The sequence below is a fragment of the Nipponia nippon genome, unplaced genomic scaffold (assembly GCF_047370975.1).
Source record: "Nipponia nippon isolate SJK-2023a ecotype South Korea unplaced genomic scaffold, ASM4737097v1 scaffold_2, whole genome shotgun sequence".
NCBI lineage: Eukaryota > Metazoa > Chordata > Aves > Pelecaniformes > Threskiornithidae > Nipponia > Nipponia nippon.
The window spans coordinates 130,583,598-130,608,332 of NW_028262336.1; the positions used below are offsets into that span (position 1 = coordinate 130,583,598).

A 24,735-nucleotide genomic window follows, 5' to 3' on the forward strand; every position below is an offset into this window, starting at 1 on the left:
CCCGTCTCCTCCCTGACGGCAGCAGGGGTACCAGCACCCGCCGCGTCGCGAGCCCTATTGACAGTTATCCAGAATCTGAAGGAATTCAAGACAAATTGTTAAGAGGATGGAGTTAATAAAATTTGAAAAATTGAGGCCTGTCACTCTACTAAACTTTTTTCGATACCGCTGACAGAAACATATTTCCCCAATGAGTGACCTTCTGCAGCTGCTCCAGCGACGCGACGCTGCGCGGGTGCTGGGAGTGAACCAGCCTGCTATTTATCAAATATTATAAGCCGGGGCCTCCTAATATGAGCAGGGAGGTGTGGGAGGAGGCGACGGACTCGCACAGCCCGAGGTGTTGCCCAGGTGTCGATCTCCAGCTACAGACAGCTAGTGGGAGGTGACAAATGGCCTTCTATTAAGTCTCCAAAGGTTGGCGTCCCCTCCGCCGCCGCTCGAGCCAGCTGCCGGGGTGGGAGAGGGCAGGGGAGGCGGTGGGGATGGGGAAGGGGGTCAAGCCGGGGCGCCGCCGAACCCCTCGCCACTTTTACCTTCTATTAGCAAGCAAAGTGACACCGTTATTTATGGCGGCGTAATATTTTATTGCTGCCGGTACTGGAGGTTGGAATCGACCAGTTGTAGGAGTCGGGTTCTATCAATTATTGCAGCAATTAGTCAAGTCGTCAAAGCCATTAACAGGGGGATTAGGCCAATATTGGATAGCCATTATTGATAGATCCAGGGGAAGGGAAAAGCCAAACAAACCCACAGCCTTCATCTGAAATGAGAGCCGGCCTAGCCTCGAGGATGTCATCATTTGGAGAAGGCAGAGAACTTGCCCCCCTCCTCGCTGCCCGGAGCGGCGCAGACCCGGGGTGGGTTTCGGCGGCGGGGGGGACCGTGGGAGCACCGTCTCTTTAAAAGATATTGAGTGGCCGGCCTCGGCAGTATATAATCTCACCTGTCTCGATCATATTCTTTATTTGCAATGACAAGGCTTGCAATAGAAATTACTCTGTGTCGAATGTTTATGGAGCACATTTTTCATTCTGTAAGCAAATATAGATCCCTGATGCCAATGCTTAGAAATGGCTAATCTCCCTGGCTCCCGCTCGCAGAGAGCCCGCTCACTTCTTTCATATATTATGATTGCTGCTCGCTTTTATTGAGCACCCCTGGTGCTCTGCGCTCCCCTGCCTTGCAGAAGCAGAAGCTGCAGCCCGGTTCGCCTGTGCCAAGGTGCCCGCCTCGCTCCCGTGTTCCCAGCGGGACGGAGGATGCTCGCCAGGCCTCTTTGCAGAGCGGGGATGCTGTAGCGGGGCCCGGGCTCCCGGTTTTTCGCAGTCGTGCACGGCCACCGTCGGCCTGCCCATCCCGGCGCCTCGTCACCGCCGTCCCCTCCGCTTTACAGGGGAGCCCTACCGAGCAGAGCGACGGGCTCTTCCCTCGCCGGGCCGCTTCCCAGGGCCCGATAAGCGCTGTCGCCCTGAAACCGGCGGGACGGGCAGCTCAAGCGCCGGCTTGCGGGGTTTGAGGCCGATTCGCAGGTTCGTTCTCCTAACCCTCGGTGGCTGGTTGGCGACAGCAAGCTGTCGTGGAGGCAGAGTGCAGCAACGTTAGTGCTGAGTGCCTTAGAGATGTCTCCTGAGATGCCGAGAGCCAGGGGTTAATCCTGTGAGAGCTTGCCTGCTATTCCCCAGCACCCCTCTCTCCTCATCTCGGACTGCCCTGTCCAAGATTCCCTCCGGATCTTTCCCATCACTGCCACTGGGACCAGTCTGACTCTGCATGTTCTTCCAGCGTGTCCGGGGAGGGGAGAGGACGGGGAGCTCTCTCCGCGCGAGTTTGTTCCTGAGAGGGTGCCCGCCTGACTCCCTCCAGTTCAGTCTCTGGGGCTTGTTGGCTATTTTTTTTACGTTAAATTCGCAAGGAGCATGCGGCCCTCCCCAGAAGCCGCTCCCGTGCTGAGGGCGGCAGCTGTTTCGCAGGCTGCAGCCAGCCCCGGCCCCAGCTCGGAGCGGCGGAGAGGAAGGGCAGCGTGTCCAATCGAAGCCGTAATGGGCCCATGTGGCTCCCGCGGGAGCGGGAGCGGGTGCTTTTGTGAAGCTGTCTTTTCTTCTGGCGACCATGTGCTCTCATCCCCCACAGCAGCTCTTCCCTGCCACGCCGATTGTTAGCGGTGACAATTGCTTTTCTTGTTCCCCGGACCCCCGTCCATGTCGGCGCTGGTTGTACATTGTCCCTTTCCGATCCAGAAGCCCTTCGGGGCAAAGGTTAGGAGCGGACACGGACCGGGACGGGAGGATTCTGCCCCAAGACTGAACTCTGATCCCCTGATCTTTCATTTCTTCCTGCCATCAGGTGCCAACCCCCTGCAGAAGAATGAAATGGGACACACGCCCCTGGATTACGCCCGCGAAGGGGAGGTCATGAGCCTTCTGAAAGCGTCGGAGGCGAAGGTGAGCCCGGGATTCCGGTGACTTTATGTTTCCTTCCCCGCTACAAGAACGGTTTTAAAGAAGACTTCCTCCTTCTCCTCCACCTCCATGCTTTTTCAAGAGAGGTCTGTATGAATTAATGACATGATGCGTAAGGAAAAAAGAAACCCGTGTCCGTGGCTGCGTGCCCTCCTCTTCCATTTCAACATTTCTTCAGTGCCCAGGCCCAGTAATACCGTTCTCTAACCCCTTGGCAAAAATACGGTAAAATCAGGGGGTGGGGTTTACTGTATTTTCTGAAATTCCTGGGAAAAGAAGCAGGTCTGAGAATGCGGAGTCCAGTGGTGGGCCTGGGATCCGTGCCTCCGCGGGCACCGGCGAAGGCAAAAGAGGCCCGTTGCCGCTGCCTGGTTGTGCAATGCCCCTCTCGTCCCTCCAGCCTCGCCGTCCCCTCGAGTGGGCTGGAGCACGCCGCGTCCCCTTCGCGTGTCGCCGTTAGAAGGTATTTTAAAGAGGGAGAAGAACCACATTTGCCGCAGCGGTTCCCATAAAAACCCCAGGAGTAAGCAGATTTACAGAGTAGCGGGTTATTCGGCGATGAGGGATCTGCAGCCTGATGTCGAGGATTTGAAATTCCTGGGTGTGAGGCCTTATTCAAGCGGGAGCAACTAATTATCGATCGATAGGCGAGGCCGTCGCAGCAGTGATGAGCGATGCCTCTCGAGCATCGTCTCTGCAAGCGTCCCAGGGCAGGAGAGTCCCCCGCTGCCCGGTGAAGGGGGCACCCGTGCCACCAGGCTGCAAACGGGGAAACTGAGGCACGAGGAGGCCGGGTTTCCTCCTGACTCGTGCCCTGATGTCGTGCGCCTCCGAGTTCGGCCTGTGGGTTTGGGATTTGCATGCTGGAAACCTGAGGTTAAGGACTCGCCACTCCTAGAAGGTGGAAGATGAAGGTAATTAAACCGGTGTCGATTATTGCCCTTAGCAGACATTACCATGAATTAAACCTGCCGGGCAGCCAAAACTGCCTGTGCTCGCCTAGGGAAATCACTGCTCGAGCAGTTCAAATCCGCGTTCCCGAAGGCTAAACCTCTGTCCTTAAGCAGCGAGACGCTGATCTTTCCTCTTGGGCTCGCCGCGCTCCGTCACGGCGAGGGAAACCCCGACCCTGGCGTTCCTCCGACGGCTCCTGTTAGCCAGAAGCGCTGCTGGGTCGCTTGGACAGCTCTCCGAGCAAGTTTTAAGGAAGAAAAGTCGGGAATAAAATACTTGAAATCTTTACGAGGAGGTGGGGGGGAATTATCTGGCGGGTAAATGGTCTCTGGAGGCCGGCACTGGCAAGGAAACCTGCCCCTAACAGGCTGAAGAGCGGCGTTGGTTTTTATGCTTGACTAATAGATGGAGGAGAGAAAGGAGATATATCTGTGGAGATGTTCCCGATGAAAATGATTGTACTTGTATATAAAACATAAGAGAGGCAAGGCAGCTCGTGATGAATATTCAGCTGGGGGGGACGCGGAGCTCCTGGGGTCGCAGCCACCCCCGTCTCTGCGTTCCACCGAGAGTCTTTGAGAATTTATTGCTCATTTTAATCACTGCTAGAGAATGAATTGGCAGCACTGCTACTGGATGGGCACATCCCATAGATTTTATTTACATATCCTTGTGACAGAATAACAAGGAGTTTTCATATGTATTTTTAATTTATTTTGATTTCCTTTATTCTTTTCAAAAAAAGAGCTCTGTCTGTGCTTTCCCTGTGCTAAACCACACTCGCCTGGTGTTGAGGGCTCTGGGGCCAGTTCCCGTTGCTGAACTGGTGAAACTGAGATACGCTGCCGCGTGTCTCGGGCGAAAAGGAGAGGAGCAGCCCTTGGAACTGGTGACTCGTGTGCGTAACTGGGAGGGACGCAGCCCCAGGACTGATCCCAGCTCTTACAAGTCTCTCTTTGCCGTTCCACTCCTCTTTCCCGTGCTGTACTGGGCCCAGTCAGATCCAGCCAGTGGTCTCTCCTGTCTCCATCGGTGGCCACCAAAGGGTTTTTCGGGAGCGTCTCAGCCAGGACGAGCACGCGGTTGCCCTCTCCCCAGGCCAGCAGTGGTGCGGGCCCTCCTGAGCCGGAGCTCCTGTCCCCTCGTCACCGGGAATCGCCGTTGGTGGACCCTCTACAGAAAGCAAACGCCCGGCTGTGGCTCAAGCGCAGGCCGCTGTTCCCATCCAGAACATCCTCGGGTTCTTGGTTTAAGCATATTTTATGAGAAAAATGTCTTCTTCTGGTTGCTAGCGAAGCGTCTGTTCCTCAAGCCGTGTGTAGGGGCAGGGGCAGAGCAGCCACGCAGGAAAAGCCGATTTTCTGCTTTCTGTAGACCCACCAGAACAACCGCAAGACGGTGTTTGCCCTCCCCGCGGAAGAACCGCGCTCCGGATCTCCGAAGGCTGTCGTAGCTTCATCCGTGTCCCTGACATCTTCTGCAGTTCATCATCCCGCTTTCCTTTAACCTTTTCCATTCCTTTCCCCATAAGGCGAAAGGTGCTGCCCCCTCCGCGTCCGCATGTTTGCTGCGAGGGTTTGGTTCTGCCGGTGCTGTGCTCTCCAGCCCCTTCCCTCTGAGTGTTTTCCCGGCGATGCCGTCGCGCCTGGGAGGGACGCCGCGCTGGATCACGGATAACGAAAGCCGTGCCCGTCTTAGTGACTGGCAGCCGGCTGTTACTATCTCAGGGTGAGCTCTGCCGAAGCACGGATGGAGCGAATCTCTGATGAAAAATGAACAGCTCGTGGTTTTGGCATCGCGTCAGGAGTCGCTCCGAGCCCAGGTGAGCGCAGCAGCTCGGATGCCTTCAACGCGAGAGCAGGGTACCGCTCCCCGCGTTTCTTTCAGCACGTAACGCCGCTGTAATCCACCTAAGTGCCAGCGATGTGCCCAAAAGTTTCGTCAGGAGAACTGAAGACCGGTTGTCAGAGGGCGAGGACGTGGTGCCCGCTGACACCGTTTCACGCCGCAAACCGGGAACGGGCGTTGCTTGCTCCGGCTGCTGGTTTCCTCGCCACCAACGCCAAGGACTGAAGTCAAATGTGAATGAGGGCGAAATGTCCGGCAGAAACGTCCAGCAGGAGCGAGACGCGGGTTGGACGTGCTGCTCCAGCCGCCCCAGTGGCGGGAGCAGGGAGGAGGTGGGAGAAGCTGGGTGCGTACCTCTGCAGGGGGAGGGAGAGGCGGCTGGGAGAGAAAGGAGCGGGAGCTCGTGTCTCCGGCGAAATCCAAGATGAGTGGAAAAAGCACCGTAACTGGTGCGGTCTTGTACCCGTGGAAGGGGCTTTCTTCCTCCCCAGGGACTTCTACAGTGTTGGTTTGCCGAGGGGGGGTTGCAGGCGAGGGGCGTCCCCTCCGGCTCCCCGGGCACGTCCTCCACAGACCCCCACGACTCGCTCGGTGCCCTGACAACACAGATCACGTTCCCTGCACCTTAAGAGAGGCAGAAGAGGAGGGAGGAAGGAAAGATTTGTCAAGATATGTGGAAAGACACAGATATATGGCAAGAGCAGCGCTTGGAGCCTCGTGGCGTACATGGAGCCGGGGGGAGATGACGGCAGGCGCGCTGGTGCCTGTCCCCCGGGGCTGTTCCGCTGGGATCCGCAGGGAAGTTATTGCTCCGTATGAGGCATCAGGGCTGATGGCATCTCTCCGTTACACACCAGACTGATGGCAGCAGCCAAAATTGGATCGTTTGCTGTTTATTTTTTTTTTAACTTCTGTCAGGGGCAGTAGCAGCCCAGGGAACACTGGCGGCCTGGCCGGGGGCGTTTATCCGCTCCGGCCCTGCGGCAGCTTCTGCCTCCGCTCTCTGGTTTTGTTAGAGGCGTTTTCCCTTCAGGAAGGCGGTTAAATGATGGGCCCAGTTATGTGTGTTACGCTACTCGCCCTGCCAACCCCCTGCGCTCTTCGTGCTCTGTCCTTAGCTAACTCAGGCTCTGTGGGACGGTTGTTTCCAGAGCACTGGTTTCACTGGTGAGACGGCCAGTGTCTGCTTGGGATGGGGAACGGCGCTCAGCAGAAAGCTTTGCAGCATTTTCTAAAGATGAGCAGGGGCTGGATTTGTCCTCTTTCCTCTAGAAGTTCACGGCAGCAGAAGACCTGCTCCCACCTTGGGATTCCGCCTGGTCCCGTCCCCGAGCATCTCGGAGATGTGCTTGTGTCGGGCGGCTCTGTACGCCGCTCTGCGCGCTATCTCAGCCTCCAGCTCCGGAAAGCGAGCCGGGTGGAAGCAGCGCCTGAGTCTCGAAGGCCCTGCTCCTTGTGAGCTGGAGGTGGAAGAAAGCAAACGTTCCGAGTACAGAGCTTTTTCCAGCGCCGGCCTGCGTGCTGCCGCGGGTTTGCCTGCAAGGCAATGGTGCCGGGCTTCCCCAGCGTACCCAACCGGAGACGGCAATGCTGCCATCCCACGGGATGATGTTGGAGCCTTTGAACAGGAGGTGGGTGGAGGGTGGGAAAACAATATAGGTAGAGTAGCTGAGGCCTTATTTTTCAAAATAAGCATGCTTGTAACGGGTTACGAGCTCGTTAGGAAAATTGAGCGGTGTCACTGTTCCCTCTGTGTCACCGTTACAGAAGCAGCCTGCTTTCCCCGTCAGCTGCCACGCCGGTTCCCGGGTGCTGCCCGCGGCGCGGCGGCTCACCCGCTCCTCTCCGTTGCCGCTTGCCCCAGCCCCTGTCCCTGGCAGATCCAGAAATTTCCTCTCGCCGTGGCTCGGGCTGGTGCTTCCAGACTCCCACCAAGCTGCATCTGCCCTGGCCGCTTCCCAGTGCCAGGCAGCAGTCCGGGCGCTGTCTGTCTGTCTGTCCAGGTGTCAGACAGATGCCCACAGGGCTTTGCGGTCCTGGGGGTGGGGGACAAAACTCTTATGTATGTACCCGATGCTCCTGTTCTTGCTCTGAAAAGCCTCTGATCCCAGCGTTTTCTTCCCTCCCACAGTTCCAGGAGGAGCAGCGCAAGAGGGAGGTGGAGGAACGCCGGAGGTTTCCGCTGGAGCAGCGGCTGAAAGAGCACATCATCGGTCAGGAGAGCGCCATAGCCACGGTGGGAGCAGGTAGGACCCCTCGCCCGCCGCCCGCTCTGCCCTCCCGCGTCTTCTGCTCCACGGGGAAAGCGAGCCATTCCCTCCGGCCCTGAGCTGGGGCTGCCTCCGAGCGGCTCACCGAGCCTGGGGGGGACCGGCAGCAATTTGCCCAGGGAGTTCTCAGCTAAACACAGCGGCTGAACGTGCCGACACCTGAACATCGAGCTGTCTTTTTTCAAGACCGTTTGTCTTAAGAATATCGTTCATTAATAATTCACGAGCAGTTCTGTACGGCTTTATGTATGCAAGCCCCTCACAGGCGGGCTGCTTCGGGGGATTTTTCTGTATCCTTTACAGATTTGGGGCTTCATTCCACATCTAATACAGGCACATACTTCAGCCACGCTTTCCTGGCCGTGCGTGCTGCATCAAGCCGGTGTCCTGCCGCTGGTACCAGCACTGGCTAGCAAAGAAATAGACCCTTTTATTCATTTTAAATCTGCCTCCTGATAGTTTCGCCCAGTGCCCTCTAGTTCTTGCGTCAAAGGAAGCATTTGCTGCTGAGGAAAGGGTTGCTCGGCCGAAGCAGCTGCAGTTTATGGCGCAAAGCTCTCCTTGCCTCGTCACAGGCCGATCTCGGTCGGCATTCTGAGCCCGGCCCCACTCTGGTCGGTGACGTTGCGGTCCTGAGCTCGCAGAGAGTGTTTGATGGCCGTTAGTCATAAGATGTCACGAGTCACGAGACACATAAAATGTCATCCAGTTACCAGTGGTGTCCCCAGGGCTCAGCACTGGGTCCAGCTCTGTTCAATATCTTTATCAACGACCTGGACGAGGGGATCGAGGGCACCCTCAGCCAGTTTGCAGAGGACACCCAGTCGGGCGGGAGCGTTGATCTGCTGGGGGGCAGGGAGGCTCTGCAGAGGGCCCTGGCCAGGCTGGGTCGATGGGCCCAGGCACTGGGTGAGGGTCAGCAAGGCTCAGGGCCGGGTCCTGCACTGGGGGCACAACAACCCCAGGCACCGCTGCAGGCGTGGGGAGGAGCGGCTGGGAGCTGCCCGGCGGGAAAGGGCCTGGGGGTGCTGGTCCACAGCCGCTGAACATGAGCCAGCAGTGTGCCCAGGTGGCCCAGAGGGCCAGTGGCACCCTGGCTTGTATCAGGAACGGTGTGGGCAGCAGGAGCAGGGCAGGGATGGTCCCCCTGTGCTGGGCACTGGTGAGGCCGCCCCTCGAATGCTGTGCTCAGCGCTGGGCCCCTCACCCCAAGGCGGCCATGGAGGGGCTGGAGCGTGGCCAGAGCAGGGCAGCGAGGCTGGGGCAGGGGCTGGAGCCCAAGGCTGGGGAGGAGCGGCTGGGGGAGCTGGGGGGGCTCAGCCTGGAGAAGAGGAGGCTGAGGGGAGCCCTCATCGCTCTCTGCAACGGCCTGAAAGGAGGCTGGAGCCGGGGGGGTCGGTCTCTTCTCCCCAGGAACAAGCGATGGGACGAGAGGGAACGGCCTCAAGCTGCGCCAGGGCAGGTTTGGGTTGGGTATTGGGAAAAACTTCTTCCCCAAAGGGCTGTCAGGCCCTGGCCCAGGCTGCCCAGGGCAGGGGCTGAGTTCCCGTCCCTGGAGGGATTTAAAAGCCGGGGAGATGTGGTGCTTGGGGACATGGTTTAGTGGTGGCCTTGGCAGTGCTGGGTTAACGGTTGGACTCGATGATCTTGAGGGTCTTTTCCAACCTAAGCGATTCTGTGACTCTGTGATTCTATGATTCTAAGATACCCAGGCCTTGGGGCGGATGGGACGGGTGATGGCTAACGGAAGGGTTATTCACCTCCTGAGCTCTTTCCATCTCCCCTTTCTGGTGGTGCTGCCAGTAAATACTGCAGATAACATTAAAGCAAAACCCTTTGCAGCAGCGCGTCCCTGTGATGTTCCCTGCTGGATCCGCGAGCCCTCACAGGTGCAAGGGGACGCCATCTTCTGCTCTGTCCGCTGCCGAGAGGAACGCCGCACGAGGCAGGTCCTTAAGAGCCTGCGCTTTAAAGCACGTTGCCTTTACGGCTCTGCTTGGTTGGTTTCTGTCTGGGAAGCCGCGTTAGTCGTCTGTGCTATAGATCAGGTGAAAGACAGGGTGGTTTGTATCCGTGAGTCCGCTGCAAACAGCGCGAGCCTGCAGTACTTCGTTAGCTCGGGTTCCCTCGTCTGGGTCTGCTGCAGCCCCGTGCCCTCACCCCCAGCTAGGCTGCTGGGGCCTTTTTCTTCAGGTGTTTTTCCTGCTCTTCAAATTCTGAGTTTTCACGGCTTAAGAAAAACAAATGGCATAAACACAGGGAATAAATGAGGAGTCTGGCCTCTTGTGGCTGTGACAGAGCCGTACAAGTGTGCAGCGAGGTTTGGAGGAAAAGGTGATGGTTTTCGTCAGACCAGAGGACGGAGCTGGGGGCAAAACCAGATGAGCTTTTAGGCGCACGGGCCCAAACAGAAACCACGAATTTCAGCTGAGCGCAGACAGTCGCTCCGAGCATAACTTCGTTAGGTTAATCAGTTAGGCACTTGGAGACGCAAGGGCGTTGGGCATCTGTGGAGCAGAGGGGGGGATGTCTGAGTGCATCGGTCAGCCTGGTGAACGCGCTTCTCTCTCGCTGCAAACCTTGCTCTGCTTCTGCCAGCACGGCTCCGGCAGCAGCACCCCTGCAAAGCCGAGCCTGGGCATCAGCCCGGCGCTGCGGAGAGCCTGCAGCCGCAGCTCCGGCAGCCCCAGCTCTGCCTCCCGAGGAGCACCATGCTCCGTCCCTCGCCGCAGGCACTGGCCGGGGAACGTCACGCGCGACAGAGCGCACGGCCCCGACCGATGCCCCTGCGGGGGAAGGAAAAGAGGGGTCCCGGGTGTTCGTGCGGGGTGGTTTCCCTCGGTGTCACAAGTGGGTGCAGCTTGGGGCAGCCTCTCAAAACTCAGCAGTGGTTTATTTCATGCTGGGCACGACAAGACTGCAAGGAAATCAAGGCTCCAGCGAGCTGGGCTGGGGTTGATTTGCCGATCCAAAGCTCTGGATCCTGTTCATAATTCCTTGAACCGTCCGTGCATCCCAGTTTAGTGCCTGAAAGCGGGACAGCGAGGCGAGACGGGGCTGAGGTCAGGGCAAAACGGCGAGCAGTGTGCTGTCGCAGATACCAGACCCTAGCGGCCTCGTTAACAAAGACGAAGGTCTGGAAGGCCTGGGAAGAGCCAGCTCTGCCCCGCGCACACAGCAGACACCCTCTGCCTTCGGAGAGCGGCTGTGCCTGGGGGCAGCAGGCCGGGCTAATTGGGAAGCTGTGATTAATGGCCGGTGCCTGTTTCTGACACAGGTGGTGTTTCTGCACATTAAAGTGGCTGCCTTTATGGAGGTTTCTCTTATTGAATTATGGGGAATGTGCTTGATACCCCCGCAGCCTCGGGACATCAGACCAAAAGGTAGCAGGAGAGTCTCCGTTCCCTCCTCCCCCTCTTCCCTTCTGCCCCGGTTTTGGTGTTTTCTTTCGGGAAGGGGGAATTAAGAGACGGGACTTTTTCTTTCAAGCGCTTCCTGGCTATTTTTGTTATTTATTTTATTCCCAGCTAGTTTCACTGCCGCTTTGCGGACTCCACGCGCCTCCCGTTCTGCACTCGCCGATGCAGTTTGTTGGCTCGGAGACTTGCCGCACGCCACGTCTCGAGATTTACCAAGCCGGGCTGATATGTTTAATTTATAACTGCCGCCTTAATTGAATAATCTGATTTAATCCGTCACTCGGTGCATGATCCAAACAGCCTCTGGAGGGGCTCGGGCGAGAACGCAAAGGGAAGGTGCGCTCTGGGGTTGGCCGCACAGGGCCGGGGCGGCGGGGATGCTCGGGGCTGCCGGGATGCTAGCGCGGAGCTTGCCGCAGTTGCGGCACCGACCGCTTGACATCTCTGCAGATATCCGAGCCCCGCTGCTCTCTTTTCTGCTCCGTGAAGCAGGACAGACGACGGCAGGACCGCGAGGAGGTGGATGGTGATTAACCGATCCTAACAGGGCGTCTCCGAGGGCGCGGGATCCCTCCCGGTGCTCTGGCTGGGGACGGCGATGGCGGGAGGCAGCTTGGCCGTGGCCGAACGACGCTCTCCCCCAGGCGGCTGTAGACGCTTGTTTCATTTTAACAAAATCCAAATGAAATATTCCATCTCGTAACATGTCAGAAAAAACCAGGCAGGTCATTCCCGCGATCCCAGGAACTCACGGCAGCCCGGCTGCTGCGGCCGGTCCGTGCGCGCCAGCAGCTGAAAGGCTCGCGCTTGCGTTCCCGGGGCGCTTCCAGAAGCGACCGCGCTCCGAAGCCGCCCAGGGCTCGTTTGCCTGCGGAGGCACCGGGGTGGAGCAGCGCAGCCTTATGGGCTGAGCAGAAAGCATCCCCCGGCTGAGGTTATAAACCGCAGGAGGGCATTTTGTGGAAGTAAACATTTTGTTTGGCTTTGGTTTGCGATCTCATATCCTAAATGTTATGCCGGAGAAAGACTACCCTTCTATACAGACGCACAGGGTTTGCCAGGCAGCGGTCAGCTCGCGGGGGTTCAAACCACCGCTTCCCAGTGCTGATTTTCTAAGCCGTTTGGATCGAAGTAATCTGTGACAGCTCGTCCCAACGTTGAATAAGGAGGGAGGAAGGAAAAGTGGTGTTTATTTTTTAGCGTAGAGATTTTGAATAAAAGGTGGTGCAGAAAAATCTAGTTTTTAACTATAAAATTACAAATTTTGAACACGCTGAAATCAGTTGGCGCTTCAAAGCTGAGGAAAATGGGTGAGCGGGAGTTTCATCCTGCCCTGGCCCAAAGGAAATCGGTTGTATTTTGGCCGAGACGGGATCCTTTACAAGTTCTGTATTTCGGAGGGTGCAGCACTTGTTACCGCGAGGCAGGCTGCCTGCGGGTCAGGTCAGGCTTTGCAAGGAAACACTTTCGGTCTAGTTGGAGGTTCATCTTCTTCCCCGTCCTGGAGCCAGCGGCAGCGGGGCCGGGCGAGCGGTCCTGCGCCCGCCAGCACCTTTCTCGGGGGTGCGGTAGACCCCAGGCCGTGGATGCAGAGTCTGGACGGAGGAGAGCGATCCCACGGCGGGTATGGACCCGGAGACGTCACCCCGTGGTACCCTGAGCCCGGGCGGTCTGAGAAGCACCGCTGAATGAATTGATTTGATAAATGGACATTTATTACACTCACAAATTGGCTGAAACCAATTTCGGTCACATCAACCCCTGATAACTGCTAGGGTATTGATTTGTGTAAAGTAATACAGTGAATTTATCAGTTCAATAGCAGGCTGAAGGGCCTCTCAGAGGCACCGCGCTACAGTTACGCTGTTACAGATGTACAAAATAAAGTGAGAGCACTGCAGCCACGCTGGAAATGGCTCCAGCGAAGAAGGCCCAGGCGTCATCATCAGCCTCTTTGCTCGGACATTGGGTCTGAATGTCTTAATGAAATTTCAGCAAAGCAGGGCGACCTACCTCCTTTTATTTATTTATTTCTGCCATCCCCGAAGTTACAGGAGGAAGGGGACAGCTTTCCAAGAGGCGTAGCACGGATTCCTTGCGTGGCTACCAACGCCGAGCCGTCAAGGTGGCCAGCAGCTGCTTTCTGGGTACGGACCCCAAGGGGAGGAGCGCTCCCGGGGGCTTTCCTAGCCGGGGTTTTCATCCTTCGGGCTGGCGCTGATGTCCTGCTCTGTCCCGGGGTGGCGTCTCGGCTCCTCTTCCCGAAGGTGAAGCGTGCAGCGGCCAACCTAGGAGAGCCGCCTACAGCCGTGGCTGCAAGAGCTGGGGCTGCCGTGGCCCCTCGCTGGGGGCAACCAGAATTTTGCAGGCTTTCCGCACCTCAGGAGCGCTGAGGCGAGGCTGTGTGCTAGGATATCTCATCGGTTTAAGGCTTATAGAAAAGGTTTGGCACCTCATTGTTGGTCTAACTAACCTGCTAATGAATGATAACACCTCCAGCCGGGATCTCGCACGGAATCACGAGCACTGGCTTTATGGGAGGTTTTTATGGGGTGGTTTATATCCCCAGAGTTGCTATGAGTGAGATGAGCATTTACCCATAAAGTCTGGTATCCCGCTGCAGAGAGGAGTGAAAAAAGACCACACTTAACCTCGCTGCCTTCGGACCATCAAACGCGCTGACCCCTGCAAGTGGTCACTCCGTGCCCCGAAGCAAAAGCTTATTACCTTTATTGTCTTAGCTGAGATCGCTGCAGAAATTGTCGGCGTTATTCCCCATCAATTTTTTTTTTTTTTTTTAAATATCTCCACCCCGGGTATTTGACCTCGCGTTTGCTGCGGTAGAGGGCAGGGAAGGAGCACGTGCGGCACCAGGAAGGGCACGCGGTGGGCCGCGCTCAGGCACGGGCAGGGGCTCTGCGCCGCCGTGTCCACGGCACAGCCGTTTCCTCCTCTTCCTCCTCCTGCGGTGGCTGTTTGCGGGGCGATGTGGCCTGCGAGCGGCCGGAGGACGGGGCTGGCTGCCCGCCGAGCCTTGCCCGTGATTTCCCAGAGAACCGAGCCGCGCCGCCGGCCGCAGCCCGAGCTGGTCGGTGGGGCCGAGCGGAGACACCGGGCAGGGTGAGCCGGGGCGGCCGCAGGCCAGTCCTGCAGCCTGGCTCCACGCCCCAGCTAATTAAGCCATGACAGGAGTCAGGACTTATTAGCGTGGCCAAGGCACCGGGTAATGCGTCTCGGTTGCGTCCAGGCATCAAGTCCAAGTCCGCGTGGCGCTGGGGCTCGTGTTCCCGCTAACTTCACAATCCCTGCGCTCAGTCCCGTTTCGCTGGGTGGACGTGCCCCTGGATTTTAAGGTTAGACCGGGCTTTTTTGGCTGTTTGGGCTGAGCCTGTGCATAGCACAGCGATGCGAGCCTTCGTCTTCTGGCTGAGCTACCACCACCTTTCGGGAAGACCCCTCATCTTTCCCTGCAGACTCCGCAGGGATTAGGGATTCAGTCACCCTCCCCTTTGCAACCCGCTGTGATGGTTAATCACCCTCATTATTAAAAAACGTTCTGCCTTATTTCTAGTTTGAATTCGTCCAGCCCTGCAGCACGTTCATTCTGTCTGCCAGATGAGTGAGTTGTGGGCTTCCTCCTGGAGATGCTTAATGGCTCTGGTCAAGTCAACCCTCAAAGCTCTCGTCCTTAACCTCAGTAGATGGATTTTTTCTTGCCATTTTCAGGCTCCCTTGAGGCTTTGGACGTGTACTCCTCATCCTCACCGGATCTGTCACCTTCCACCCTGCCTGGGTCCCCTCGGACCCAGCCCGGGGCTCAGGGGAGCCGGCCTGCCTGCAGGTCTTCTCGGCAGCAGGAGCAACTCCAGGAGCTCCGTGGCAAATCCACGCGAGGCTCCTCGCTGCTGCCCGATCCGGCCGCTGCAGTATTTCACTTCAGCTGCTGCTGTTGAACACCTTCCCGCCATGGCTGCTGCTGGCAGAGGCAGCGTTTCCCCCTCGGTCCGTGGGCTGCGATATTCAGCTGCTTTTTACATGCAAAATGGAAGTGTTTATCCCATATTGCCCGTGTCGGTTTGCCATCCTGCTCCTGCAGGAAGACCTCTGCGTGTGCCACGGCGAGGATGCCTTGCCTCAGGGGTCTTGTTTTCCCATACCCCTTCAAGCAGAGCGCTTGGTGGATTGACTTTCTTTCCAGCTTTCTTTCCTTCTTTCTTTCTTTCTTTCTTTCTTTCTTTCTTTCTTTCTTTCTTTCTTTCTTTCTTTCTTTTTTTCTTTCTTTCTTTCTTTCTTTTTTTCTTTCTTTCTTTCTTTCCATCTTTCCTTGTTTCCGTCTTTCTTTCCATCTTTCCATCTTTCTTTCTATCTTTCTTTCCATTTTTCTTTCTTTCTTTTCCATCTTTCTTTCCTTCTTCCCTTCTTTTGTTCTTCCCTTCTTTCTTTCCATCTTTCTTTCTTTCCATCTTTCTTTCTTCCTGTCTTTCTTTCCTTCTTTCCTTCTTTCTTTGTTTCTTTTTCTTTCTTTTTTCCTTCTTTCTCTCCTTCTTTCTTTCCTTGTTTCCATCTTTCTTTCCATCTTTCCTTGTTTCCATCTTTCTTTCCATCTCTCCATCTTTCTTTCTTTCTTTCCTTCTTTCTTTCTTTCTTTCTATTTTTCTTTCTTTCTTTCCTTCTTTCTTTCGTTCTTTCTTTTCTTCTGTCTTTCCATCTTTCCATCTTTCTTTCTTTCTTTTTCTTCCTTTCTTTCCATCTTTCTCTCCATCCTTCTTTCCTTCTTTCTTTCCTTCTTTCTTTCTTTCCTTCTTGCCTTCTTGCCTTCTTTCTGTCTTTCTTTTTTCCGAATCCAGCCTTCCCCATTTATCAAGGTTACTGGCGTTCTCTCCTGCCAGCCCCGGGGAGCCAGCAGATGCACGGCTCCCCACGCTGGCCTCGGGACAAGGGACAGGGGCCCGTGGGGCTGGGGACGGGGATGGAGGCTCGGGCCCAGCCTGCGCTTTGGCGACGGCAGCCGCAGAGAGGAGACGCGGTTTGATTCCTCCGTCGGCTGTGGAAGCCGCTGAAGGCAGCGAAGGCAGGGCTTTGCAGTGCCGCTTGTGCAGCGGCCTTTCAAGAGCTTTATGCTAAAAGCGCGGTCGAGCCGCGCGTCTCCGAGCGGTTTCCCTCCCTTCATTCTACCTCTGATGCTGCTGTTTTCCTCTGCTACCTTAAAAATAACGGAGGTTGCTATTGCTGGGCACCTCGCCCGTTTCGTGCCCTGCTTCTGTCAAACGTAACCTGCCGCACCTTGGGTCTGGCTGACGCGGGGCAGCTGCCCCGCGCCCTTCGGAAAGCGCGGCTGCAGGGCCCCGGGCCGGCGCAGCCTCCCCCTCGTTTATAGCACCATGCGGTCTCAGGTTGTGTCATGGCTCACAAACGTCACAAAACAACGTGCACCAATCCCTGTGGCAAGAAGGACTCTTTCCAAGAGCTGTAATACAGGCCGTGTTTAAATAATGCAGGTAAATCAGGAGGGCTGAGACGTGAGGCTGTCTCCCTGGGAGCTGGGAATTGCAGCACCTCGGTGGTGAGCTCCCAGCGCACAAGCCGGGACCGGTGAGCCCCGTGCTCCGCTCTGGAGCCTTGCACCCCGGCGTTTTGCTAGACCCAGCTGCCAAACCGTGCCCGAGCCGTGGCCGGGAGCGTTTCACGTCCCGCAGTCCCTTCCCGGCTCCGGCTCGGTCCGGGTCGGTCCCCGGCGGGAAGCGGCACACGGCGGAGCAGCCGGGGGGCTGGCGGGTGGTTTTGGGTTGCCGGGGCTGGGGTTCAGTGCGGGGCAGAGCCAGCGGGCTGGGCACGGCAATGGGGGAGAGCTGTGCCCTCGTAATGCTTTCCTTACGTGTCCCCACGTCCCCTCGGCGTACGTCCTGACCAACACCCTGAAATACAAGCTCGGTTCCTCCCTTACAAGGTCTGGGTGAGATCTGAAGCCCCTGCAGATCAAAATTCAGAGCAAAGCCCACACACTGCCTCCTCCTCTCCCTGCCCCCTTTAGCCGCTGCCTGAACTGAAGCGGGTTAACCACCCTACCCGCCTGCACCGGTATTTCGCCTTTATTAGCGGTCACTTCAGCATGTTTTAGGGTGCAAATACCCTGGGAGTCTGTTTTCCGTAGGCTGTGCTCAGCCCAGGCTTTGCTCAAAGGTCCGTGGCACTTGCTCGGACGCCGGGGGAGGCTGGACAGGTACTTGGAAGCGAGACCATGGAGGATCCGTGCCACGGCAGGCACGGGAGATCCCCGAGCTGAAGATGGCGGGGGGTCAGCAGAATACGGGAGGGGGGTCCCGCCGATGGGACTTACTCGGCCCCGCGCCTCCTCCTGCGGCCGCTGCTCGCACGCCGCGCCGGGGAGCATCACTGCGCCCAGCCGATGCCTGCAGCGGGCGGAGGAGACACCCAGTCCATCTCCCGGTGTCAACCAACCACCAGCCATCAAACCCAGTCCGGCCACGGGGGTATCTAGTATGAAAACGCTGAGAATTATTTCCTTAGCCAAAAGGCCGAGCAGCAGCGGACCCTCGGTCTGAACCAGGGCGGACGCTTTTGAGCTCCACGGGCCAGCTCCAGCCTGCAGGTGACTCTGTTTGCTCCTCTCGGCCTCAAAAGCCGTTCCTTACCTCCCAGCTACGCCTCGTGCGGTGACGTTACTGGTTTGGCGATGGTCCTGACAGAGCCTGCGGCTGCTCGGTGGGGCCGAATCGCACCTTGGGTGGCTGTGGGCAGCCGGGGGCAGGAGCATCACCAGCTCCGCGAGGCAGAGCAGCCTCCGTCCTGAGGAAGGGGTGCGCCGTTAGGACTAGGAGTTTGGGAGGTAACGGGGTGTTTTGCTTCCCAAACCCTCCTTGCCTTCTGCAAAATTTTCCGTTGGTATCTTAACCAGGGTGCCCTTGGACATCGCCGTCCAGACGGGCATGGAGATAAGCGGCTCTCCTTCCCCAGTCCTTCCAGACCTGCACCAGTTCAGAGCTGCCGTGACCCTCGGTCACCCCCCTCTTTCCATTCACATGCAAGAAATAACGCATAAACCTCTTCAAACCGGCTTTTTCGCAGAACGGTTGCACTGGCGAGCCGGCAAGGCGGCGTGCCTCTGGCAGCCTCCCCTCGCCAGCCCCCGCCGCTCCGTCCGTCCGTCCATCCATCCATCCCTGTCCCCCCTCCCGGCCGTCTCCCTGGCAACGCTGAGTGCACATCCTGGAAAACTTTATCCGAAATCTGCTCTGGGCAGCTTTCCAAATCCATGCTAACCTGATTAGGTGTCTCTGGGGCCTTGGCTGGCTAATCAAATTAGATAGCACTAATGGTAGCGAGGACTTTGAGTGGGCAGAGAGCAGTAAAACATAGTGTGTACTTAGTGATAATTATACTTGCTTTTGTGTCATTGATTTATATGCCTTTCCTCCCCCCCCTTTTTTGTTTTCGTCTTTAAATGCAGCTATTCGGAGGAAGGAAAATGGCTGGTATGACGAGGAGCACCCGCTGGTCTTTCTTTTCTTGGGATCGTCTGGAATAGGTAACGTCGGGGTGGTGGCGAGCGGGACCGAGAGGCCGGGCCGGGAGAGGGGGCCGCTCCCGGGCTCCGCGTGCAGGTCCCACGTAAAACACCAGTTAAAAGTGCTGTCGTCCTTCCGACCGGTCACCCGGTCCGTGGTCCCCAGGGCAACCGCCGCCGGACTCCAGCACGCACAAATAATTCACGCTGAAGTATCCCGGGGGAGCGTCTGCCCTCCGGGCCCCAAAAAGGGGCAGTTTTCACAATAGAAGTGTCGTTGTCGCAGCCCTGGGCCTCCGCGGGTGGGGTGGTAGCAGGAACGTGCTGCTCGCACACCGCGTCTCCGCTCATCCTGCTCCTGTGGGCCAGGATCGCTCGGTAATGGCGGGATTTTATTGACACCGATAATATTTGTCCTCAAGCACAATAAAATGCAACACGGCGGCAGATCAGTTCATGAAACGGACAAAATGACTTTGAGTCCGGGGGAAAAAAAAAAATAAAAAAAATTTAAAAAAGCAGATTTAAAGGAACCGAACTGTGACATTTGAAACCAGCCTGGCGCTTCTCCTGCATCCGCCGGCTCCCGTGGTCCCCGGAGGGGTTCGTGCGGCGGGACACCCAGCGCCCGCTCCCGCCGGGCTCCTGCCGCCCAGCAGCCGCGGGCGGGTGTCACCTCTGCACCAGTCGCTGTGAAGCCCTATCAAACCAGTGAGACGCGGTTTTGAGGCTTCGTTGCACGGCTTACGGCGGGTCTGAAGCCTCAGTAACGTCAGCTGTCGGCTCCTCACCCCCCGTGTGGTTCCGTGGGAAATATATTTTTTTTTTCCTTTTTTTAGAGCCATACAAATGAATACTGAAATAAGAAAGCAAAGCAGCGGAGAATTTTATTGTCTATCAAATGGATATTTTATATAGGGCTCGATGCAGCAGCAATCTGGAAGCCCACCTGCGTGCAAACTGAAAGAGCGAATGTCTCTTCACATTTCAGTAGATTCCCACAGCGGTTAAGCACTTTAAAGACCCATTCATATATATGTTTATATACGTACAATACGTACAAGCGCACAGATATACCTCATATATGTGTGTATATATGTACAATATGTACAAGTGCACAGATATACCTCATATATCTGTGTATATATATATGTACAATGTGTCTAAGTACACAGATAAACCTCATATATGTGCATATATATGTACCATACATACAAGTACACAGATATACCTCATGTATATGTATATATATGTACAATGTGTCTAAGTACACAGATGAACCTCATATATGTGTATGTATATGTACAAGTACACAGATAAACCTCATATATGTGTATATTTAAGTACAACATGTCTAAGTGCACAGATATACCTCATATACATGTATATATATGTACAACATGTCTTAGTACACAGATATACCTCATATAAGTGTATATATATGTGCAATGGGTCTAAGTACACAGATAAACCTCATATATGTGTATATATATGTACAATGTGTACAAGTGCACAGATATACCTCATATATGTGTGTATGTAAGTACAACATGTCTAAGTGCACAGATATACCTCATATACATGTATATATATGTACAATGGGTCTAAGTACACAGATAAACCTCATATATGTGTATATATATGTACAATATGTAGAATTACATAGATATATCTCATATATGTGTATATATATGTACAATATGTACAAGTGCACAGATATACCTCATATATCTGTGTATATATATGTACAATGTGTCTAAGTACACAGATAAACCTCATATATGTGTAAACATATGTACAATGTGTCTAAGTATGCAGATATGCCTCATATATATGTACAATATGTAGAATTACATAGATATACCTCATATACATGTATATATATGTACAACATGTAGAAGTACACACATATATATCTATGCTTACACATTGGGAGCTACAGTATAACATACGAAGTCCACGCAGCTCGCACCGAAATAAGGTGCTGCGTTTTGGCAGATTGGCCCCGCCAGAGCAGGCTTCCGAGCGCAGGGACGGATCCCCGTTTTCGCGGCCCTTTGGCGGTGACCCGGCGAAGGGATCCGGCCGACCTGACCCACCGAAGCCCGTCACCGACCCACGGCCGCCTCAGCGCGGGGCTGGGCAGGCGCCCAACGCCGGCCAGACCGTCCTTGTCGAAAAAAAGCCAGTTTGGTATTTAAGATGCCGTCTTTTTGTTGCGCAGTAGTTGGTTACGGCGGCCCCAGGAGCCGAAATCAGCCCAAATTCGGCCCCCGGTGATAAACCCAGCAGTGAGAATCCCAATCCCAGAATTTTACGACAGTCGCCTTATTTAAATCAAAGCAAGGAAGAATATCCCATTTCCCTGGAATTCTTTATCTAGGGAGTAAAAGGCATGGCACATGAAACTGAGAATATTGAGAGTAAACGTAGCGAAAACCTGATCTAACCGCACCTTTTTGTGGAAAAAAATAAGGATCTTTCTGCCCGTCGTGTAGGAATCGGCTATTACAAATGAAGCGGTGACGCCGCTGCCCCGCTCAGCCGGCGCTGTCCCGGGATCCGACACTGGCACCCCCTCCCCACGAGTGCATTTACAGGGAAAAACCACCCGTATTGGTTGCAGCGGGCGCCAGCCCTGGCGCTGGCCCAGCTGACGGACAGACAGACGGTGGACAAAGCTGGTTTAACCCGAGTCTTTTCTCCCTGTCTTTGGAACAGGTAAAACCGAGCTGGCCAAGCAGACAGCCAAGTACATCCATAAGGACGTGAAAAAGGTGAGGCCTCTTCCCTTCGCTGTTTGCCCTCCGGGTGCTTGCGGCAACGGGGCAGGTTTGGTTTGGTGGCGGCAGGGCCGGGGGCTCGCAGTCCTGCTCGCCCGGTGGCCCGGCTGCACAGCAGCAGCCTGGATGCATCCCCGACGGGGAAATTTCCCTGGCCGTGCGCGCCGGGAAAGGGTTAAAACGAACCTGTGAAGGTCCCTGTCTGTGTTACCCCTATATTTGAATTGTAGACCTCTAAATGGCTGTAACAGTATCTTGCGTTCCCCGCTGGACGTTGCTGTCGTTTTGCCGTCCTGTGCTGTGAGCGCATTTTTTTGCCTCGATTCCTAATAACGCTGTAACTTGTTAGGAGGATAAAATGCTGGAAATCCATTTGACGCGCCCCTGGCCGCGCCGCTCGCCGCGTTGGACCGGTGCGGCCGGCGGAGGTGGCGGCGCTGATTTCATCCGGGGGTTCTGAGCGCTGACGTGTTTGGGATCCGAGGAGCAGAAGCTGTCGGCGTGGTTCGGTTTGTTATCCGCCCGGCGGCTTTTAGCCAAGACGGGTTAGAGTTATTTCGAGGTTTCGGTGGCTTAGTAAGGGCATAGTTCAGGGATGTCGAAGATTTTAAAGCACCAAGCCGGGCTCCCCGGTCCCCGTTTTGGGAGGGGCCCAGCTCTCTGCCGCGGACGCTGGGGAGGGCGCGGAGCCGGGAAAAGGGGGAGGCACGAGCGGAGCTGCCCCGGCGCCGGCGCTCGCTTCATCCCTCTCCCCCATATCCTCCGGCCGAGGACGGCCACAAGATAACATCCACGTGTAGAAGGAAGATCAAAAGTAAACCGACGCTATGAAAAATAGCTGTTCTGGTTTCTTTTCCTCATCCTTCTCTAATTGCCTTCCAGAAGCAATAAATCCCGGCTCCTAGGTCGTCATCCCCGACTCCCACACCTGGCACTGGTCAATGCCCGGCCAAACATCAAATGGAGAAATCGGCTAAACGCGGAATGCTGCGTTAACTCAATAGCATGCGCAAATCCGAGTTTTATTGGCAATGAATCAGCCTGGCCGTCAGGGCTGCGAGCAGCGGTGCGAGGGGGGCTGCGGGCGTGCGGCCGTTCCCAGGAACAGACGGGTTAAGGACGGAAAACCCCGTACCCGGCCCATTTTCATACCGCTGGAGAGGCTGCAAGGTCATGGCAAGCGCTGACCTCCGTCTCCGGCCTGCGCGGTACGGGCGCGGGAGGGCCGGGAGCGGGATCAGACCGAAGCAAAGCGGGTCCTGCGCAGCCCGGCTCCGCGTGGCTTGCGCCGGCCGTTTGCCGGGACGCCGGTGGGACGCTCCTCGGCGCGCGCGCCGCCGGGATCGGGCCCCAGTTGTGTACACCTGGCTCTGCCCTGGGCACTTTGTTGGTAGTTTAATATTTTGCAGGGAAATGTGGCTGTTTTGAATTGAAATCCGTCCTAAACTGGCCTGAACTCTTAACCACCTTCCCAAATACCGGCATTTCACGGGAGAGTGGCAAACCCGGCAGATCCTCCGTCCCGTGGGAGTTCCCGGCAGCACCGTCGTGGCTCGGTGCCCCTCGGCGTCGTGGCTCGGTGCCCCTCGGCGTCACCGGGGACCAGGAAAGCTCCGGGCTCCCAAACATCCCACCCGTTCCCTCTGAAGCTGAGTATGCCAGGCCAGGCTGGACGGGGCTCCGAGCACCCTGCTCGGGCAGTAGCTATTTCGCGTGGCTCTCCGCCTGTCCTGGGCGTGATGCCTGTCGCGGCCCATCTGCCGCCAGCCTCTAAGGGTCTTCAGCAGCGGGGCCGGGCACGGCGGGGCCGGGAGGCGCAGGCTCCGAGGGTGGGTGCCGACGGAGAGCTGTCGTGGCCGCCGCCTGCACCTGCGCCGGTGCTCATTTTCCTTTTCCTCTTCCTCTTCCTTTTCCTTTTCCTTTTCCTTTTCCTCTTCCTCTTCCTTTTCCTCTTCCTTTTCCTTTTCCTCTTCCTTTTCCTTTCCCTTCCCTTCCCTTCCCTCCCTTCCTCTCTTTCCTTTCCTTTCCTTTCCTTTCCTTTCCTTTCCTTTCCTTTCCTTTCCTTTCCTTTCCTTTCCTTTCCTTTCCTTTCCTTTCCTTTCCTTTCCTTTCCTTTCCTTTCCTTTCCTTTCCTTTCCTTTCCTTTCCTTTCCTTTCCTTTCCTTTCCTTTCCTTTCCTTTCCTTTCCTTTCCTTTCCTTTCCTTTCCTTTCCTTTCCTTCTCTTTTCTTCTCTTTTCTTCTCTTCTCTTCTCTTTTTCTTCTCTTCTCTTCTCTTCTCTTCTCTTCTCTTCTCTTCTCTTCTCTTCTCTTCTTCTTCTCTTCTCTTCTTCTTTTTCTTTTCTTTTCTTTTCTTTTCTTTTCTTTTCTTTTCTTTTCTTTTCTTTTCTTTTCTTTTCTTTTCTTTTCTTTTCTTTTCTTTTCTTTTCTTTTCTTTTCTTTTCTTTTCTTTTCTTTTCTTCTTTTCTCTTCTCTTCTCTTCTCTTCTCTTCTCTTCTCTTCTCTTCTCTTCTCTTCCCTTCCCTTCCCTTCCCTTCCCTTCCCTTCCCTTCCCTTCCCTTCCCTTCCCTTCCCTTCCCTTCCCTTCCCTTCCCTTCTATACTGTTCCCGTACCTCCAGGAGCTGGGTTATAGCTGCAAGCCCAGGAAATTCAGCATCTGCAGTGAATCATCAGTTTCTCAAATGCAAAACGGGAGCTTGGGTAGCAGCTGTAAATTCTCTACCGGTGTCGCCTCTTTGAGACGATCGCCCACGAACCTAGTTTACCTCGGCTTTATGATTTTGATTTTGATTTGATTTTTGCGGCGAGGCATGGCGTTCTTCTTGTGATTTATTTCTAAAGAGCCGAACAGCAATAATACCCATTTTATTTAGCAAATTGCGAGTTGCTGTCTCAGTCCCACCTGTATCGCTCCGGCTCTAGCGACGAGCGGAGCGTCTGAAGCGAATCTCGGCCGGGGGCTGCGAGCCGGCAGCGGGAACTGTTCCTGGCTTTTTTTGAGAAACCGCGATCATCTTCCTCACGCGAACCCTCAGCATTTTGCGGTGGATCCGGCCGCTCCAGCGCCCGCCGGCCTTGGGAACCCCAAAACCGTGCCTTCGGCCGGCCACCCGCCGGGGTCTGGAGCAGCCTTCTCGGTGGAGCGAAGCTGTGAGCACCTTAATCGAATATCAGGGTAAACGTTTCTCTCTCTTGCAGGGTTTCATCAGACTGGACATGTCGGAGTTCCAGGAGAGGCACGAGGTTAGTAAATGGGCTATCTGCTTCCAAGGGGCGCAGCTTCCAGTTTAAGGGGGCATTTAAACAACTCCTGTCAATGCCCTCCTTCCCCGGCGTTTGGTCCCTATCCTGGGCAGTGCTGAGCGTCTCCCAGCTGCTGCTGAACACGACGAGCATCTCCCGGCTCACCCTGGCAGGGGCATCCAGGGCCTTCCCGAATTAATTCCACTTTCTCCAGAAAACGGGCGGGTCGGCG

At 55.7% G+C, this 24,735-nt stretch overlaps 1 protein-coding gene across 2 annotated transcripts in view; it reads left to right on the forward strand.

Annotated features, from left to right (window-relative positions):
- Positions 1–24,735, forward strand: part of CLPB (ClpB family mitochondrial disaggregase) — a 93,285-nt gene that overhangs the window by 57,197 nt on the left and 11,353 nt on the right. For both annotated transcript variants that reach the window (XM_087759343.1, XM_009464172.2), the window contains 5 exons: positions 2,347–2,444; positions 7,396–7,510; positions 18,422–18,499; positions 21,200–21,255; positions 24,459–24,503. In XM_087759343.1, coding sequence (XP_087615469.1) covers positions 2,347–2,444; positions 7,396–7,510; positions 18,422–18,499; positions 21,200–21,255; positions 24,459–24,503 — 392 coding nt within the window. The remainder of the gene's footprint in view (positions 1–2,346; positions 2,445–7,395; positions 7,511–18,421; positions 18,500–21,199; positions 21,256–24,458; positions 24,504–24,735) is intronic.